Raw genomic sequence first — 19,914 nt, 5'->3', positions numbered from 1 at the left:
AGAGACTGAACAACTCTGCAGTCAGTAACTGGCTCAGCCAGAAAGTCCAGCTCTGAGTGCTTGTCTCAGAAACAGAAAGACAGGAACTTAAATGGGCACTGTCACCAACTTTATTTTTTGATATGTTGTAGTACTTATGTACTACAACATATCTCTAATATACTTTTATTTCATTAAAAAGGTTTAATTTACATTTAAAAACCGGATACTGAAAAAGGACTGAAATGGAGTGGCAATCAGTCCTTTTTCAGTTAGGCTGCACTCGCTCCCTGCCTGTCAATCAGACAGGTGGGAGCGAGCGCATTGGCTCCTCGGCCACTGGCTGGGAGGCCACTCCTCCCGCACATCTCTGCCGCTGCCTCGTTGCCGCCGCTGTCCCTGCACGCCCGCTGCCGGACTCTGCAGTAACTGCAAGTGTAATAAGGGAACGGGCTAGTGCCGTAGCGGGGGGGGGGGGGGGGGGGGAACGGGCTAGCAAAAAAATAATAATAGGATGGTGGGAGCTACCCTTTAAGGGACCAGAAGTGGTTGAGGCATCAGCAAAATAAGATTTTTTTTAAAAATATGCTGGAATACTCTTTTGAAGTAAAAACTGCTTACTTTGCCTGTAAGATGCAGCAGCTCACACAAAGTCCTTTGCCAGTCACAGATCCACTGTGGATCACTTATATCACAGTAGCAATAATAAAGAAGAATTTCCCCTGGTTCACTGCAAAAAAAAAAATAAATGTATAAAAATAAAGTACAAAACAGAAAATTTTTGTAAGATAATGGCCCTCATTTACTAAGAGTGGAGTGTCGGTTTGTGTTTTTGCACGTCCTTTACTCCTTTTTTTTCTGATGCTATTTACTAATCTGTCGCCCAATTTCCCTTTCTTTCTGTCGCAGGGTTTTTGCAAATTCTGACTACATTAGTGCTTGTACTACTACCCCCATCATGGAACAGGGTCTGTTCCCTGTTGGTGGTAGTAGTAGATGGGCTGAAGGATTGATCGCACCGGGTCTCACTTCTGAGACCCGATCCAATCAGATGTTATTAAACAGGGGAGCGGGCGGCATGATCCGATCCCCTGCAATGTACAGTAAACTTTCATTTTTAAATTCCCCACCAGGGAAGCTCTGAATGGCCGGGACCGAGGAGCCAATCAGGGCTCCTGGCAGGGTTTTAATATAGAAGCGCTGTGGTGGGTAAAGATGCAGGGATGTGGAAATCCTATAGCCCGACGCCCGGGACAAGTAGTTTTGGGCGCCGGGCAGGTGAATTGTTTATAGATTTAGCCCTGTATCGGGCAGGGACAGACAGACTTCCCCCTTATTTTTCTTTAATGTCGGTGTGAGGTGCAGGAGCCGATGGAAGTCTCCACCTCACACCGGCACTCAGAGTGTATGGAGGGGGCGGCGGCCTCCAGCTGACTGCAGAATCCCCTTATCTCCCCTCCCGGAGGATGGAGGACGCAGCTCAGAAGACACAGCAGGGTGAGAGAGAGGACGTAGACAGCTCCGTACACAGCTCCATCCCCCGCACACAGCTCTATCCCTCCCCCTCCCCTGCTCTGTCTAGACAGGACCTAATCCACCACGGGGAGGTTGCTTGTTTGCACGGGGAAAACACAGAGCAGGGGGGGACACAGAGCAGGGGGGACGGAAATCTCTCCTCACACCGGCCGGGACTACAGCTCTGATGTCCACTCATGGCGGCTCAGGTGAGGAGACCGAGAATGCAGGCGGCGGCAGGAAGGGTGGTTGTATATGTAGGGTGTGAGTGTATGTGTGATGTGTATGTAATGTATGATGGGGGGGCAGCGGCAGGTGTATGTATGATGTGTGCATATGTATGGTGTATATCAGTGTTTCCCAACCAGGGTGCCTCCAGCTGTTGCAAAACTACAACTCCCAGCATGCCCTGGGCATGCTGGGAGTTGTAGTTTTGCAACAGCTGGAGGCACCCTGGTTGGGAAACACTGGTGGATATGTATGGTGTGAGTGTATGTGTGTATGATGTCTATGTGTGATGTGTATGTAATGTATGATGTGTGTATTAATGTCTAAGTGTGATGTGTATGTATGTGATGTATGATGGGGTGGGCAGCGGCAGGTGTATATGTATGGTGTGAGTGTATGTGTGTATGTAATGTATGATGTGGGGGGGGGGCAGTGGCTGGTGCATGTATGATATGTGTATGCATACATGTTTTGTATAGGAGCAGACGGGCATTAGGGCAGTTGTGCCATCTAATTTTATTTATTTTTAGTGGCACCCGCACTAAATTGCACCCCCAGAATCCCACCCCCTTCATACTCACCCGCCAACCAAGACCCCCACGGATGCACACAAACACGCCCGAACCAAAACTACAACTCCAAGCATGGTGGACCATAACCTAAACTGTACAACTATAAAGTGCAACATGCTGGGAGTTGTAGTTTTGGTTCGGGTCAGCTGCAGAGCCATAGGCTGTATCAGGGCATGCTGGGAGTTGTAGTTACTAACTGTAATTCCCAGTATTCCTTGACACAGACTATGGCTCAGCAGCTGACACAAACCAAAACTACAACTCCCAGCATGTTACACAATAACCTTAACTGTACTATACAGTGCAACATGCTGCAACACCCACACAACCATAGGCTGTATCAGGGCATGCTGGGAGTTGTAGTTATCTAGTAACTAAATGCAACTTCCAGCATTTTCTGACACAAAATGCAGCACAAACTGGAGAAGCAGAACACCCCCCCCCCCAGTAACATAAGTCCCTATTGAGACTGAAAAAAAGTGATTAAAATATTTTAAAAAGTGCCTATATATGTGAATAAGCCCCTTTCCTAATAAAAGTTTCCAATTTTCTTTAAATAAAAATAATGTACAAAAATAAACATCAGTGGTATCGCTGCATGTGGAAATGTGCAGGCTATTAAAATATGATGTTAATTAAACCGTACGGTGAACGGTGTAAATGTAAAAAATAGTCCAGAATTGCTCATTTTTGGTCACTTCATATTAGAAATTTTTTATAAGGTGATCAAAAAGTTACATCTAGACTTTTCTGGGCTTGTCTGGGGTGTAAGAGGAGCTACAGCTCTCCCGCCTCTAATAGCCCGGCATGCTGCGATCGCCTATTAAACCATTAGATCACCGCTGTCAGCAGTGTCTAAAGGATCTTATATCCATCCCTGGTGGTCTAGTGGGGGGGGGATCAGACTATTTTGGTGGAAATTATTTTATCTGCCAGGACAAGTGGATTTTCTTGAGGGACAAGTAGATTGTGTTCCGCTTTAGTCCCTTGGACAAGTAGTTTTTTTAAAAATTTCCACACCCCTGAGATGTATAGAATCGCTGGAGGGGTATATATCTGGCCCCTCCAGCATTTCTATATATCTTTCCCCCTGCTGCGCTATATCAAACTTTGTGCCCGCTGTGCTTGAATAAATGTACTGCCCCCCCAGCGCTATTATATATCTATACTGACCCCCGCTGCGCATATTTATATATATACTGACCCCCCAGCTGCGCATATTAATATTCATATTTTCTCCCTCCCCTGACTGCCAATGAATGAAAACTCTATTAGCGGCGGAGCGGAAGGCTGCTGCCCGCTCAAGCTGCTAAGAGTTTGTCATTCATAGCGGGCAGCAGCTGCATATCATGCTGTGGGGGTCAGACATATGGATATATGTCTGACTCTCACATCATACATATACAAATGCCGGCTCACCGCTATGAATGACAAGTAAAGCAGTGGGGAGGCTCGCGCTGCTGCTCCTAATAGCTTACTTGTCATTCATAGCGGTGAGCCGGCATTTGTATATGTATGATGTGAGGGTCAGATATCCATATGTCTGACCCCCACAGTATGATATGCAGCTGCTGCCCGCTATGAATGACAAACTCTTAGCAGCTTGAGCGGGCAGCAGCCTTCCGCTCCGCCGCTAATAGAGTTTTCATTCATTGGCTGTCAGGGGAGGGAGAAAATATGAATATTAATATGCGCCGCTGTTGGGGGGGGGTCAGTATATATGCGCAGCAGGGGTCAGTATATGCGCAGTGGGGGTCAGCATAAATATATAATAGGAAATAGGAAGAAGATCCCGGCACTCACTTCTTTCTGCTCAGTGAAAGTATTTATTCATACAAGTGTATATACAGCATACAGCATGTGGACGCGTTTCGGCCTAAGCCTTACTCAGACTGACATGTCAGTCTGAGTAAGGCTTTGGCCGAAACGCATCAACATGCTGTATATACACTTGTATGAATAAATACTTTCACTGAGCAGAAAGATGTGAGTGCCGGGATCTTCTTCCTATTTCCATATCACCTACAATCCGCGTGCACCACGAGGAGCAAGTGCCGACCTACACCTGTTACTTGTTCGATATATAATAGCACTGGGGGGGCAGTACATTTATTCAAGTACAGCGGGCACTAAGTTTGATATAGCGCAGCAGGGGGAAAGATATATAGAAACGCTGGAGGGGCCAGATATATACCCCCCCCCCAGGGATTCTATACATCTTTGCCCACCACATTAAAACCCTGCCAGGAGCCCTGATTGGCTCCTCGGTCCCGGCCATTCAGGGCTCCTGGTGGGGAATTAAAAAATGAAAGTTTGTACATTGCAGGGGATCGGAACATGCCGCCCGCTCCCCTGCTTAATAACATCTGATCGGATCGGGTCTCAGAAGTGAGACCCGGTGCGATCAATCCCTCAGCCCCTCTACTACTACCCCCAACATGGAACAGACCCTGTTCCATGCTGGGGGTAGCAGGATTCACTCTGTTTTGAGGAATTTACAGACAGCTCTGAGCTGTCGGTTTTCTGTGAAGCAAAACTCACAGGTTTACCTGTGAGTTTTTTTTCACACTCGGAGTGTTTTTTCTCTTTTTGTCGGGAACACGCCCCTTTTGTCGGGAAAAACGCCCCTTTTGTTGTTTTTTTTTTTTTTCACTCTGAGTGATTTTGATGTTGTCGGGTTGTGCGCCAGATTCTGGCGCAAATTCTGGTGCAGACAGAATTCTGGCGCAAACCCCGACAAAAAGTGTCGGGAGCCTGTTAGTAAATGAGGGCCAATATCTTCAGCTGTGATTCACAAGTAAGTCAAAATTTCCACAAACCAAGTCAGTAGTTAATATTAATGACATAAATTTATATTTTTCAGGTGACAAATTTTTATGGATGGATTTGGCTTGGAGCCTGAATGAATGGAAATGGTTTCCCTAATTATTATAACAAAATTAAGTGATTCCATGACCTCTTATTTTCTGTTCAACAATTCCACCAAACAGAAAAGATGGTTCAATGGAGTCATAACCATACACATAAGAAAGCTGTCAGCTGAACACATGTTCAGTAAACTGCTATTTCTACCGATTCCCCATTCACTTAAACGCGCACTCTCATTAAAGCAAATTTTTGCTATTGCACTCCTTACGGTAAATAAAAAAATCTTTCTAATGTACTTTTTTTTTAAATAAGTTTTCTATGTTTTATTTGTGTTTAAAAAAGCTGCCACTAGGTGTCTCCCTATTTGTCCAGAGCACATTTTCCACCCATCTTTTGCGCAGACTTTGAACTCCTGCTGGCCTGGCAGTAGTCCAAAAGCAGGAAATGTTGTGGGAGGTGTATATGCCTTATCCAATCATACTCATCTCACACTGAACTGCTCTGGGCTGTGTGTAGCAGAGTGAGGGAGGAAGTTCTCCCCTGTATGGCTTTAGATGATGTCACGCCTGCTGGGGAACACCCCTTCCCAGTCTGTGAGTTTGACCAAGACTGAGAAGAAAATACAGAGCAATATCAAGGTAGAAAACTAAAAAATTATAAAAATTAAGGCAGGGGGTGGTTTATCATGATGGGTGCAGTGCACTGGGAGGATTATAATATTTTACAAGATAATGAGAAGTACTCTTTAAAGGTCATCTGGTAGGGGGGTAAGCCATAGCCAGACACCTTTGGCAGCATCTTATTTCCTTAGATGCAAGGCAAATCTAGAGATACTCATTTCCGGTTGATTCAAATAATACAAGAGGTGCTTTGCTTTATTCAACTTCTATTTAAAGGGGTATTCCAGGCCAAAAATTTTTTTCATATATCAACTGGCTCCGGAAAGTTAAACAGATTTGTTAATTACTTCTATTAAAAAATCTTAATCCTTCCAATAGTTATTAGCTTCTGAAGTTGAGTTGTTGTTTTCTGTCTAACTGCTCTCTGATGACTCACGTCCAGGGAGCTGTGCAGTTCCTATGGGGATATTCTCCCATCATGCACAGCTCCCGGGACGTGACATCATCATTGAGCAGTTAGACAGAAAACTTCAGAAGCTAATAACTATTGGAAGGATTAAGATTTTTTAATAGAAGTAATATACAAATCTGTTTAACTTTCCGGAGCCAGTTGATATATATAAAAAAAGGTTTTGCCTGGAATACCCCTTTAACTCAATGAGAATTATGTCAAAACAGGCCCATCAGTTGTTTTCAGCCCTTGCGGATATACCAAAAAATTTCTAAATGGGAATACCCCTTTAACTCCTGCAAAATTAAAGCCTTCACACAGGTTCATCCACTAAAAAATAAAAAAAAACTGCTTATATAAAACTACATACATTTGGTAATTTATATCACATGATGGACACTTTAAAAACAAACCTCAAAAGATGCAGAATAGTTTTTTGAATGGATGTACTCCTTTGTGGTGCCTTTAAAGGGTACCTTTCATAAAAAAAAAACTTTTGATATATTATAGATTAATGTATGCAGAATAACTTTCCAATAGCATGTTATTAAAAAATATGCTTCTTTCTATTTAATTTTCCACTTTGAAAAAGTGACCACTAGGGGTCTCCCTACCAGTCCTTTTTTATAGATTTCAGACTCATACTGGAGTCCTAAATCTCAGACTGTATCCGGAACACACACAAACTCACCACTGCTGACTTCCAGGGAGCAATGTTGCGCTTGTCTGTGTCATGAATGAGTCTGAAATCTATAAAAAAAGGACTGGTAGGGAGACCCTAGTGGTCACTTTTTCTAAGTGGAAAATTAAATAGAAAGAAGCATATTTTTTAATAACATGCTATTGGAAAGTTATTCTGCCTACATTAATCTATAATATATCAAAAGTTTTTTTGATGAAAGGTACCCTTTAAATGGGTTGTATGGTTATTCTTAGTTTTAAGTGACCAAGCTGGGTTTAAAATAAAAGCTGTGCTTATCTTCAGCAATTTGCAGTGCTGCCATTCCAATGGTGCCTGGTCCCTGCTGTTTACAACTTTCTGGTCTCCTCTTAACACAAGAAAGTGACTGCTCAGCTTAACATTGCATCATATCACTCCTGCAGCCAGTGTCCGCCTAATTTGACACTTGTGTTGAAATGTTACCATAAAGTGGTGAGCAGCAGGAACTAGGCTCTGCCAAGCCAGGGGTGGCAAATTGTGGCAGGTGTAGAGAATAACGTAGAGGTAAGTAAGGTAGCGCTTACCACATATAGTTACACTCCACCAAGTGTAACTATGGAAAAGAGTATATGATAAAATGTGCCTGCAGCCGCTCCATGTCTGATAAAAACCACAATGCCAAATTCATCCAAGCTTGCGACGGGAGTAAAAGGTGCTGGACACGCACCAACGGATGGGATACGTTTAATCACCCATGATGCAATGTGTATCACAGTAAGACTGCTTCATCAGGCATACCCAGGTGAGCACTGCCATGTGTTTATATAGAAGCTGTGGTTAACCCTTCAAGCACTCTAAAAGGGACCACACTAAAAATATAAAAAAACACATATATACATCACTAATACAGACAACAAAGTATATAAAATCAATAACCATACTATAACAACATTAAAAAATGAAATATGACTAAATATCTAAATATGCATATCGCATATAAAAACATACACATATTTAAAAAAGGGGAGAATATTAATAAAGTTGGTATATCCCTGTATCAACGAGCATTCTCAATTGTTTCATTTAAACCCCCAGGGAATAACATCCCTAAGGCGAATATCCAAAAGGATCCCCTGTTTATAAGTTTTTGAAACCTATTCCGGATATGACTGGGGATTGTTTCAATGATGGTAAGTTTCTATCACGCTAATATCATTATTATTGTGTTTAAGTGTAAGATGACAAGATACACTATGTAGCATAAAGCTGTGGCTGATATTTGACCTGTGCTTGTTCATGCGAGACCGCATGGTTTGGATCGTGCGGCCCACATAGTAGACCTCAGACACAGATCAATAAGTAGATGGCATACGGACTGTCACAATTGTTCTTTTTCCTAATGGTGTATTGTTAGTTCGAATGACTGGAGGTGAACACTTTCATGATTCGCGGTGTCACCAAAGTGTTCACCTCCAGATATTTATGCGGTAGGTCCATACGGTCGCAAGGATACCCAATATATAGGTTTGATTTTATTTTACTACAAAAAAAAAAAATTATAATTACATGCACCAAAATTAATACGTTGAAAAATGTCCTCTGACCCCTATAGCTTTTTTTATTTTCAGTATAAGGGGCGGTATGAGGGCTCATTTTTTGCCGTGATCTGAAGTTTTTATCGGTACCATTTTTGTTTTGATTGAACTTTTTGATCACTTTTTATTCATTTTTTATGGTATAAAAAGTTACCATAAATACGCAATTTTGGACTTTGGAATTTTTTTTACGTGTACGCCATTGACCGTGCGGTTTAATTAAGGATATATTTTTTATAGTTTGGACATTTAAGAGGTTAAATCACATTTATTAACACTTTATCTTCACTTTTTTTGCAATGTTATAGCTCCCAGAGGGGACTATAACATTGCACACAAGGATCAGCTACACTGATCACTGCCATTGATCAGTGTTATCGCCGCAGTCTGGATCTCGGGCACGGAGCAGTCATTTGGCATCAGACAGGAGGCAGGTAGGGATCCTCCTCCTGTCCTGCAAGCTGTTCGGGATCACCGCGGCGGTCCCGAACAGCTCCACTGAGCTAATTCTCGTTTTAGACGCGGCGATCAAGTTTGATCGCCGCATCTAGAGGGTTATTGCCGAACATCAGCCCAATCGGCGATGTCCGGCATTAGCCGTGGGTCCTGGTTGCCTATAGCAACCGGAACCCACTGGGTATGATGCGCTCACCTGCTGTTAATGAACGTCCATTTGCGGCAAGGGGTTAAGGTTGTTATAGTATGGTAATTGATTTTATATACATTGTTGTCTGTATTAGTGATGCATATATATATTTTTGTGTATTTTTGGAAATTTTTTGTGTGGTCCCTTTAAGAGTGCTTGAAGGGTTAATCACAGCTTCTATATAAAACACATGGCAGTGCTCACCTGGGTATGCCTGATGAAGCAGTCTTACTGTGAAACGCTTTGCATCATGGGTGATTAAACCTATCCCATCTTTTGCTGTATGTCCAGCGCCTTTTCCTCCTGTCGCAAGCTTGGAGGAATTTAGCATCAAAGTCACTATTAAGTAAGAAATTAAAGAAAAATGTAAATGAAAAAATATATATATATCCAAATATTACATAAGTAATTTTTTTTTATATATAAACATTTTTTTTGCTCTTATAAAACAAAATTCACTCTATCCATACAGTGATAAATAGCTTTTTAATGCAGCAAACTTTTTAAAGAAAAGCTTTTAATCACTAAGGGGGGAATTGGTGAAAGCAAATTTGGGTTGGATTTGCACAAAAACTTAGATTGTAGATTTCTGCTCTGTGCTCGCCAAGAAGAAAAGGGTTATTGCAGAGAGGCCTGGTTTTCACACGAAGGAGCATGGCCTTCTACATGCCAAATTTCTGATAGATTTTTGATGGCTAAGACCAGCATATGAAACACTGGTTTTAGTAAATTCTCCACTAAGCGTCTGGATGAGGGAAGGACCCAAATTCTTTCTTTAGGGGTCATAGCAGCAAACAAACAGTTTTTTTTTACATAACAGTACTAAATCAAATCCTAGAAAGCTATATATTGCAGAGATCAGCATCTGTTCCTTTATTATATGCTAACTTCAGTTGGGATAAACACAACTTGGCAAAACCACATTAAAGGGGTACTCCGCCCTTAGACATCTTATCTCCGAAATCTCGGGTGCAGCACCCCTCTGTCATTACTGCACAGAGCAAACTCGCTCTGTGCGTAATAACAGGCAATACAGGGGCCGAAGCATCGTGACGTCACGGTCCACCCCCTTAATGCAAGTCTATGGAAGGAGGAGGCTTGACAGCCACCACGCCCCCTCCCATAAACTTGTATTGAGGGGGCGGACCTTGACATCACAAGGGGCGGAGCCGTTTAGTCATGATGCTCCGCTCCCTGTATTGCCCGTCATTACGCACAGAGCGAGTTTCCTATATGCTGTGATGACAGCAGTGTGCCGTAGCCGAGATCCCGGGGGTCCCCAGCAGCGGGACCCCGCAATCAGACATCTTATCTCCTATCTTTTGCATAGGGGATAAGATGTCTAGGGGCGGAGTACCCCTTTAAAAACCAATTTGCTTCATGTAATGAGACAGTCAAGTTATCTCTATACCTGTTAACGATAACACTGCATATGTTCTGCATATTTGGTGTATACAGGAGCTTTCTCAGCATATGTCAAAAATATCCATAGACCCCCTATACACAAAAAGAAGGCCAAAAAATAAGTTTGCATTTGTTCTTGTGACTGCATGCAGTGTCCCATGCTGAGTGTTCAGGGACGTTGTTGGGGCACTTCCAAACAGAAGTTTGTCTACAGGTTTTTTGCCCTCCCATTCCCTGGCCAATTTTGTGTAAAACCTGGAAAACTCCTCTACAAACTTAAAGGGGTCTCCACTGGCCAGCCTTCCGGCTGCATTCTGAACATTAAGTTCCAAACGCTGTGCGCGTGCTGTGGGGGTTGGACACACCCCCTCGTGATGTCAGGCCACGCCCCCTTCCATAGACTTGCATTGAAGGGGCATGGCCTGACAATCACAAGGGGGCATGACCGACCCCTGCAGCGCGTGCACAGCGTTCAAAACTAAATGTTCCGTATGCAGCTGGAAGGCTGGCCAGTGGAAAACCCCTTTAACAGTTGCATTAAAATTAGAATAGCCCACCAGAAAATGTCACTTTTGTATTGTATATTTTAAATGTAAATCTTCTGGGTGCATAACTCAGACGCGTTAAGCCTATTTTAACCCCTTTTGACAAAACTAATTTTAGCTTTAAAAGGGTACTCCACCCCTAGTCATCTTATCCCCTATCCAAAGGACAGGGGATAAGGTGCCTGATTGCAGGGGGTCTGGCCGCTGGGACTCCCTGCAATCTCCGTGCCGGCCCCCTGGTGTTCTGAATGTTTAGTTCAGAGCGCTGGCTGTGGGCGTCCGTGGTCTTGACGTCATGTCACGCCATCTCAATTCATGTCTGTGGGAGGGGGCATGACTCTCGACCACAGCCAAAACGCCCATAGACATGAATGGAGGGGGTGTGACATCTGTGGCCCCTCTGTGTAGTGGATTACTGGGGTACCGTGCCAGAAATCACGGCCGCTGGGTCAGACATCTTATCTACTATCCTTTGAAAAGGATTTCCTATCCTTCACTGCGTGTAGCTAAACATGCAGGTGAATGGGTTTTCCGTGGACCCATTCACACTGTTACTTTTTCTGATCAGAATTTCCGATGGAGAATTCAGATAAATAAATCCTGCCAGAACATTGAAGCTGCTCAATGTTCTGGCTAAATCCGCTCCACAGAACCTGCCACCTATGAGAATGGCAATGTCGGCACGATCCTAGCTGGCCACGCTCGGAAGCATCGGACAGAAGTTTTCCTTCCGAGGCTTCCCAAGTGTGAACCCGGTCGTACTATAGGGCTTGTCTTAAACTGCTAAAGAGTTAATGGTCATATACAGTAGGGAACCTGATGAACCTCTTTAGGGCTCATTCCCACAGTGGAATTTCTAAGCGGAACCCAAAAGAAAAATTCCACTGCAACGGTGTTCCATTGTTTTCAATGGGATTCTGCTGCACAGAATCTTCCACACAAAATTAAAATCCAGACACCCCATAAAGAATTAATAAAGAATGTTTATTATTTCTGCTGAATCCACTCAGAAAGCACAGCCGTCTGAGGGGATGGCGCATTTCCTGGTGGTCCTAGGCCCGGCTTGTTTTGCCAGAGCCTGCTGCTTACGGAATGCCCACCCAGAATTTTGTGAACATTACACCTTATGAATGGGCCAGATTTAACCAGATTTTAATACAATTCTGAAATTCTTCTTGTATTACCTTGTTAGGTCTTCTGTCTTGTAACATGTCAAATCTGGTAACCAGTCAGAAACCTTGGGACTTCTCCAAGACATTTCAATTGAGGCATCAGTGTTATCTTTGTAATCATTGAATGGTACACTGGTGAAAGCAGCAGCTTCAAGTTCTTCTAAAATGTTTCCAGTTTGTTGTAGAATTTCAGTTGCATGCTGTGCAGCTACATGTTTATGAGTAGTTCTAAGATCTCTAAACTCTTGGCCACAGCAGTTCCACTTACTAAAACCATCTCGACCAGTTGGAGGCAATGTGTTGGTTGATTGTAGTTGTTTAACAAAAAGAGCAAATGCCTGTAGATGAAAAACATTGCTGTAAGATTACTCATGTCAGCCATTTTTATATATAATTTTTTTTTTTTACAAAATGAGCTCTTCTCTAGAAGTAAGAAAGCTGTTTTTCTAGTTCCGACTGTAAGTAGCTATCCTGAAAGCCTGCGCTCAATTCATGGTGCTTTTTTTTTTTGTTTGTTTAGTTTTTTAAAAGAAATTGCTCTGCTTTTCTATTACTGGAAGGTTTTCTATCACTGGTAGGTTTTACCAGGTATGACAACTATGGCCTCCTGGCCATCTCCAGCCTGTTTGTGGCCACCAGAGATGGTCAGGAAGCCGAAAACAGCCTGTAGCCATTTCCTGCTATATGGGTACATCCTGGGAAGGGGGAGACCAGTATCAGATTGTGACGTCATCCTTGTCCGTACTGGAATTGTCAGCCAGGGGCCTCAGCTAAAAGCCTATTGACCCTTTAGATCCCCCAATCAAAATTGATTGCGGGACCTAAAGCCGGTCACTGTGTTTGGGCAGTTGGTCAAGGTTGCTGATCAGGACCACCACAAGGTAATCGCGGAGTCCCGATCATCTTAAATGACAGTAGGAGAGTCCCTACCTGCCTCTGTACCATATGATGCATTTTCTGCTGCCTACATTTGCAGGCAAGAGCAGCAGAGTGCAGATAACATTGAGCAATGCTGGACAATGGCACAGCATGGAACTGTGTTTAAGAATCTAACACTGGTTATAGTCCCGGATAAAATACGGTAAATAAATGTGAACAAAAATGGACTTACAGAATTAAGATAACTTGTTGAAACGTGCACTGCATAGAAACAAAAACCCCTAAAAGGTTGCACAATGATTTATTTATTTTTTTCATTTGTACCCCACAACTATTTTTTTTTTTTTTGCTTCACCGTACATTTTGTGGTAAAATGTGTGATGTACAAAGTATAATTAGTCCCACAAGCCCTATAGATGGAAAATGGATGGGGAATTGGAAGAGTTATGAATTTTAAAAGATGAGGAGGAAAAATAACACCACAAAAAATGAAAAATCACTGCATCTTTAGAGGTTAATGGGAGCTAAGTAAACAACATGGCTTCCAATTCTATACCATTTGAGCACCTCCCATCAATGTCAGTAGGAGTTACTCAAATTGTGTGAGGGTGTATTCACACAGCTTTCCAAAGCTCCTGATCTGCTTAGTACTGAAATATTTCTGGCCAGTAAAGGAGTACTCCGGGATGGGAAAATTGCCCGTCATACTGGTGGCAGTAAAAAAAATAAAGAGGTACATACCTTCCGTCGCTCCCCCGATGCCTCCGGTAACTCGCTCCGGCCTCCACCGCGATCCTCTTCCTGGTTGCCGGTGGTCGGCGAGTCAGACACTGGCGCTCACCCTATCGCCAGCCGAGGTGGGACTTCGCTGTATGTATGTATGACTCGCCGATCACCAGGAAGAGGATCGCGGCGGAGGCCAGAGAGGGTTACCGGAGGAGAAATGGAAGGTTATGTACCTCTTTTACTGCAGGCAGTATGATGGGCAATTTTCCCATCCAAGTTTCAAGTTACTTTCTCTTCACATTCTCATTTTAGCTTCCTCTACTGGACAATAGTGGGATATAAGAAAACTGAATAGAGATTTCCAAAAATATTTAAAACATATAAACAAATGTATTTAACCTTTAAGAAAAAAAATATATAATTTGGTGACACATTCCCTCTAAAACCCTATACGGATTTTTTAACATGGGAGTCAATGGGAACCGTAGAGAATCATATGTGCGTACGGTTCCATCCGATTTGCACCATGCGGTTTTTGACTTGGCACATGCGCAGTGCACGCCGAAAGTTTTTTTTCTTGGAATTTCAATCAAACAAGTGAAACTTTATTCATAATGGAGTGAAAAGTTAAAAACGTATACATTTTATTTTCTTAAAAAAACGGATGCAACCGGACATCACTTTTCAAACAGTATACGGTTTTTAATTGTATACAGGTTCATTTTTGTAGACACATTTTAATACGGTTTAGTCTGGTTTGGTGGAATCAGTGTTTTATCAAAAACCTGATACGGGAACTGTATTGCAAAAACATGGTGTGAATGCACCTCAGACAGCTTACTTGGCTTTTTTCTACCATCTCCGGAGGCTACAAATAGGCTGGAGACAGGCTTTTTTGAACATGAGAAAACACCTTTCAAACAGACAGTTAAAAAGATGATAGTTCTTGTAATACCATCCCCAAAAGTAGTATTTTATACTTGGAAGTTCTCACGCCAGTAAACATTTATCACCGCACAGACCACTTTACGGGGACAAGCCCACCTAACCAAGATGGCATCATTGGTGAGGAACATATAGAACAGTGGGCTACCCCTCTTTACAACTATTCCTTACCGGGGACAAGCTGGTGATAAATAGATCTCAGTATGCTGTACTGGTATTTTTGACTGTGTGGTCGCTGATGTGTACCCAGCTATATACATCTCATTGTTCAGCAATCTGTGAACTAAGCCTAAATTCATATGGAGGAATTATCGAGCGTAATTCTGCTTAGCAATTACGCTCAGAAATTCCTGTGCAGCAGAATCCCGTTGCTGTCAATGCAATTCTGTTGCAAAGTCCACACTATGGAATTTCAGCGGTGGAGCTTCTGCCACTTAAATTCCACCACCGTAAAAAATTATTTTGGTCATTCTTTCAGAGGAATCCTTGCAGAATACATTGCCTATGGAGACAGTAATGTCCACATATCTATGGAGACAGTAATGCCCATGTGTTCTGCCCTCGGAATCTCCGGCCGAAATATTTCTGGTTGGAGATTCCTCAATGTGAACCTTGTCTAAGGCTGCTTTCACACTATAAAAATACCTCCGTTATAAAAACCCTGGAAATCGGCCGTTAAACAATCCAATTACAATAAATGGGATTTTCCCCATAGCCGTTTTAACCCGTTATTCGCCATTATTAATAACGGCCATTATTTTGTGACAGGCGATAGTAAAAGGAAAAATAATGCATGCACTATTTCTTCTGTTCATTTTCCCATCATAAAATAACGACCGTTATTAATAAAGGGCGATAACGGGTTAAAACGGAAAAATCCCATAGACTATAATGGGATTTTCTAATGGCCGCTTTCCAGGGTCTTTATAACGGGCGTTTAGAACGGAGGTATTTTTATAGTGTGAAAGCAGCCTAACAGATCAGTCAAATTACCATAATCTGAAAACTGAACAAAACAAAACTGGTATCCACTGTGCGGTTACAGTTGATACCAGTATTATCTGTGGAGGTTCTGGAAACCATGCACTCTTTCATACAGTGTAATATATATATATATGTATATATGAAGGACTCACTATTCATTATTATGCCTTGTATGCAGAAATGCAATCGCGTACCTTTTTTTTTGCATACATGAACTTCTTTCTTGTAGTCACATCTAGGCCAGCTTTTAAGGTGCTCTCTGGTGAAGGTGCAGCAGATCCATTCAAGTCTACATTAGGAAAGTCCAGGTCACAGTAGTCCAGCTCATGACAGATGTCTGCTCCATTGCAGCAGGAAGACAGGGTCATTTTCTCACAGTATCTCACAGTAAAAGCCCAAAAAGACAGGATTTGGTCAATATAAAAAATATGGTCTTAAGGCACAGCCAGCTCTGAAAACAGAGAATTGATGGCTTGTTACATTAAAAACAAATACAAATATAAAAGCTTGTTTAGATGTGACTAGGATTTTATAATGGAAGTTTGAACTAGTTTCCTCAGTACTGGTAAAGTTAACATAGACAGCTAGGGCGCTAATAACATAAGGCTGGACTTGGATGGTATCACAGCATAGGTGAATGTACACGCTGCATGCCTACTCTGCCTGCACTAAAATGTGAATGAAGCAGCTGCTGAGGAAAGCATGTCAGGCCCTCCCCCCAGGAAGTCCAACCGCTTAGGGATCGACTGCCATTTACATTTCTTCTACACATGCAGTTTGTTACCTGCTTCTTCAGGGGCTCATATACAGGTCACATTGAGGGCCATGTCTCCTTGCCAGAAACACAACTGGATTCAAGCAATACAGAAAAGGCTTGTTTTTTTTTTTTTTTTTTTTTATGGGACTAGTTGTTATTTATTTTGGGGTCTTATATGCTAAAGACAGAAGTGCAAAAATAACAATAAACATTTTTTTTGTTTGATTTCCACCTATCACCTATAGCCTAGGTTTCCATGCAGGTTTTTTTCTGGTGTTTTTTGGAGAACTGCCACTGCAGTTATTGGCCAGCCTTTATCATTGTAGGTGTAAGTGAAGCATTTATCATTGTAGGTGTAAGTGAAGAATTTTTCTACACCTTTTTTGTGTGCTGATAATGTGTAGGAGAACCAGATTTATTAAATGGTCACAGAGAATTTGATACATTTAGTGCAGGTCACATTTTCTGAAATTTCTCTCTTCACATACACCAAAAAGCTAAGCTAAGTCTGGGCTGGTGTAGTTTTAGAGACTTTTCAGTGGTTTTGCGCCTTTTTTGCGCCTTTTCACAAAAAGGCGCAGTTCATAAATCCCTTCCATATCATGTGTATTGCCAAAATCAGTGGATTGCAACTCAAAATCAGCAGAAATGGGTAAACAAAAAGGCGCAAATAAACCCTGCTTGCTCCTTTTTTGCACCTTTTGTAGACACAAAAAACTGTCTAAAGACAATGATAAATGTCGGCCATTGAGCCAAAGCCAGTGTATTCAAAAGTAATGGAAAATATAAAGGAAGGACTCACACTTCTCCTTCCTACTGGATCCACTTCTGACTTTGGCTCAAAGTGCCAGTTTAAAAAAAAAAAAAACTAACAGAAAAAAAAAACCCGTGTGGAAACCTAGCCTAAATAATGTTAATTTTATTTAAAAAAAAATATATGCATTTTAGTTTGTGGATTTTTTTTTTTTTTGTATCCGTCAAAAATAATCCAAGTTCAGTTTCCACCACATTAAATTAATCAGCAGGATGCTTGTATACCGTATGTCTGCATCAGCATTTCTCCATTATAGCAACACAACAAAGGAAACGATAGTGGTCTGGATGTGTCATATGACTGACATCAACATCACCTGATGGACCACATTGACTATAATGGACAAGGTCCATTGTGTTTTATGCATGGTGTATGCCATTTTACTGGACGTAGTAGTGATGCTGTATTATTTAGTCTGGCAATCTTTTTAAGGTTTTATTTTAGGTTTTGCATATGAACAAAAACATAGACAACAACATGTGCTCAGACAGTTAATAGTAAGTACTGGAGAAAAACAGGAACAAAGCATCTGTAAAACAGCGGTTGACAATCCCAGGGCATTAAAGGCGTACTCTGCTACCCCAGCGTTTGGAACATTTTGTTGCAGGGGTCGTGATGTCGCGGCCACAACCTCTCAATGCAAGTCTATGGGAGGGGGTGATGCCCCCTCTCATAGACTTGCATTGAGGGGGTGTGGTGTGACATCACGAGAGGCCTGGCCGTGATGTCACGACCCCTGCCGGCCATATTCAGCATTTGGAACAAAATCTTCCAAACGCTGGGGCAGTGGAGTACCACTTTAACTCCTTTCCCTGGCATGCCTTTAGAGCTTAATGCCCAAGCAATTTTTTTCATTTTTCCATTATCGCTACATAAGGGGCTTGTTTTTTGCAGGACAAGTTGTACTTTTTAATGCCACCATTTTTGGGTTCAAATGGAAAAAATGCAATTTTGTAATTTTTTTGTATTTTAAATTTACGCTATTCACCATATGGTAAAAATAACAGCTTTATTCCGTGGGTCAGTGTGATTACAGCGAACCCAAATGTATATGATCTTTTTTTTTTTTTTTTTTTTTTTTTTTTTACTACATTGCCATAAGGAAGCATTTCCACTTGGCAGTTTATTGGAATACTGCCACTGCAGTTTTTGAGCCAAAGCTAGAAATGGATCCATAAGGGAGGAGAAGTATAAGATAATATATATCCCATTCCTTTTGAATACACTTCTGACTTCATCTTAAAGGGGTACTCCGCCCCTAGACATCTTATCCCCTATCCAAAGGATAGGGGATAAGATGTCAGATCGCCGCGGTCCCGCTGCTGGGCACCCCGCTGTCATTACTGCACAGAGCGAGTTCGCTCTGCACGTAATGACGGGCGATACAGGGGCAGAGCATTGTTACGTCACGGCCCGTCCCCCTCAATATGAGTCTATGGGAGGGGGCGTGGCGGTCGTCACGCCCCTGCCATAGACTTGTATTAAGGGGGCGGGCTGTGATGTCACGAGGGGCAGAGCCATGACGTAACGTTGCTCCGTCCCCTGTATTGCCCGTCATTACGCACAGAGCAAACTCGCTCTGTGCAGTAATGAGAGGGGGGTGCCGCAGCGGCGATCCCGAGGGTCCCCAGAAGCGGGACCGCCGCGATCTGACATCTTATCCCCTATCCTTTGGATAGGGGATAAGATGTCTAGGGGCGGAGTACCCCTTTAAAGGAGTACTATGGTGGGACATTGCTGCGGCCGGTGATACGCTGAGAGCAGCGTGACTCACCGACCCGCAGAAATCGTATGAAGACAGGGACCAGAGAACGGGACACCGACATCAGAACAACGGGGGAACGTAGGCAGGTGAGTTAAAGTTTGTTTTGTTTCATTTTGCAGCTCGGGCATGGAGGGTTATGGAAGGTTAAAAAAAAAAAAGCGCAATAGTAAGTCCTTTAAAAACTGCAGTGGCAGTGCTCCAAAAAAAAAAAAAAAGTGGAAATGCAGCCTAAGAGAAACATAATTAAAAAAAAATTGTCATAAGTGTCGACACATTACAAGATACATAACTCTTTAATTTTTCGTCTGATAGAGCTATATTGGGGCTAATTTTTTATGGGAGAATGTGTTGTTTTTATTGGTTCCATTTTGGAATACATATGACTGAAAAAAAAACAAAAAACTGTTTTTGGTTGGAGGCGGATTAACAAAACGCTGGGACATTTTGACAACTTATAGATGAATAAAAAACAGTAAGGGATTTTCACACTGGGAATTTCTCGGCTCAGAATTTCCGCTTGGAAATTTTTGTGCAGCAGCCTCCATTTGTTTTCAATGGGATTCTGCTGCTCTGTGCACACTCCTCAATTTCTGCTGAAACTTCATTGAAAGAACAGGACCACTCAGACAGGAATCGTTTTTCATGGCCTGCAATGCATTTCTGAGCGGATTTTGACTGCAAGAACGAACATGTCTGGAATTAAAATTTTCCATTGCGGAGATATGGTAGTGTCCATGGAGCAGCAGAATCCCAATGAAAACAATGGAAGGCTGTTGCAAAGGAATTTC

The 19,914-nt window shown here is 42.4% G+C and overlaps 1 protein-coding gene across 6 annotated transcripts in view; it reads right to left on the bottom strand.

Moving 5' to 3' along the window:
• The window catches only part of TSTD2 (thiosulfate sulfurtransferase like domain containing 2), a 55,151-nt gene that overhangs the window by 34,421 nt on the left and 816 nt on the right, over positions 1-19,914 (bottom strand). For 3 of the 6 annotated variants that reach the window (XM_056518958.1, XM_056518933.1, XM_056518947.1), the window contains exons 2-4: positions 15,985-16,241; positions 12,269-12,594; positions 601-709 (exon numbers count right to left, since the gene is read on the bottom strand). In XM_056518958.1, the coding sequence (XP_056374933.1) occupies positions 601-709; positions 12,269-12,594; positions 15,985-16,158 (609 nt within the window). In that variant the 5' untranslated portion in view covers positions 16,159-16,241. Of the gene's footprint in view, positions 1-600; positions 710-12,268; positions 12,595-15,984; positions 18,024-19,914 lie in introns of those variants that run through there. The other 3 variants (XM_056518974.1, XM_056518968.1, XM_056518941.1) reach the window with 2 other exon arrangements.

Source organism: Hyla sarda, chromosome 1 (genome assembly GCF_029499605.1).
Source record: "Hyla sarda isolate aHylSar1 chromosome 1, aHylSar1.hap1, whole genome shotgun sequence".
Taxonomy (NCBI): domain Eukaryota; kingdom Metazoa; phylum Chordata; class Amphibia; order Anura; family Hylidae; genus Hyla; species Hyla sarda.
The sequence above is the reverse complement of the archived record's forward strand: the minus strand, read 5'-3'. Positions and strand labels throughout refer to the sequence as shown.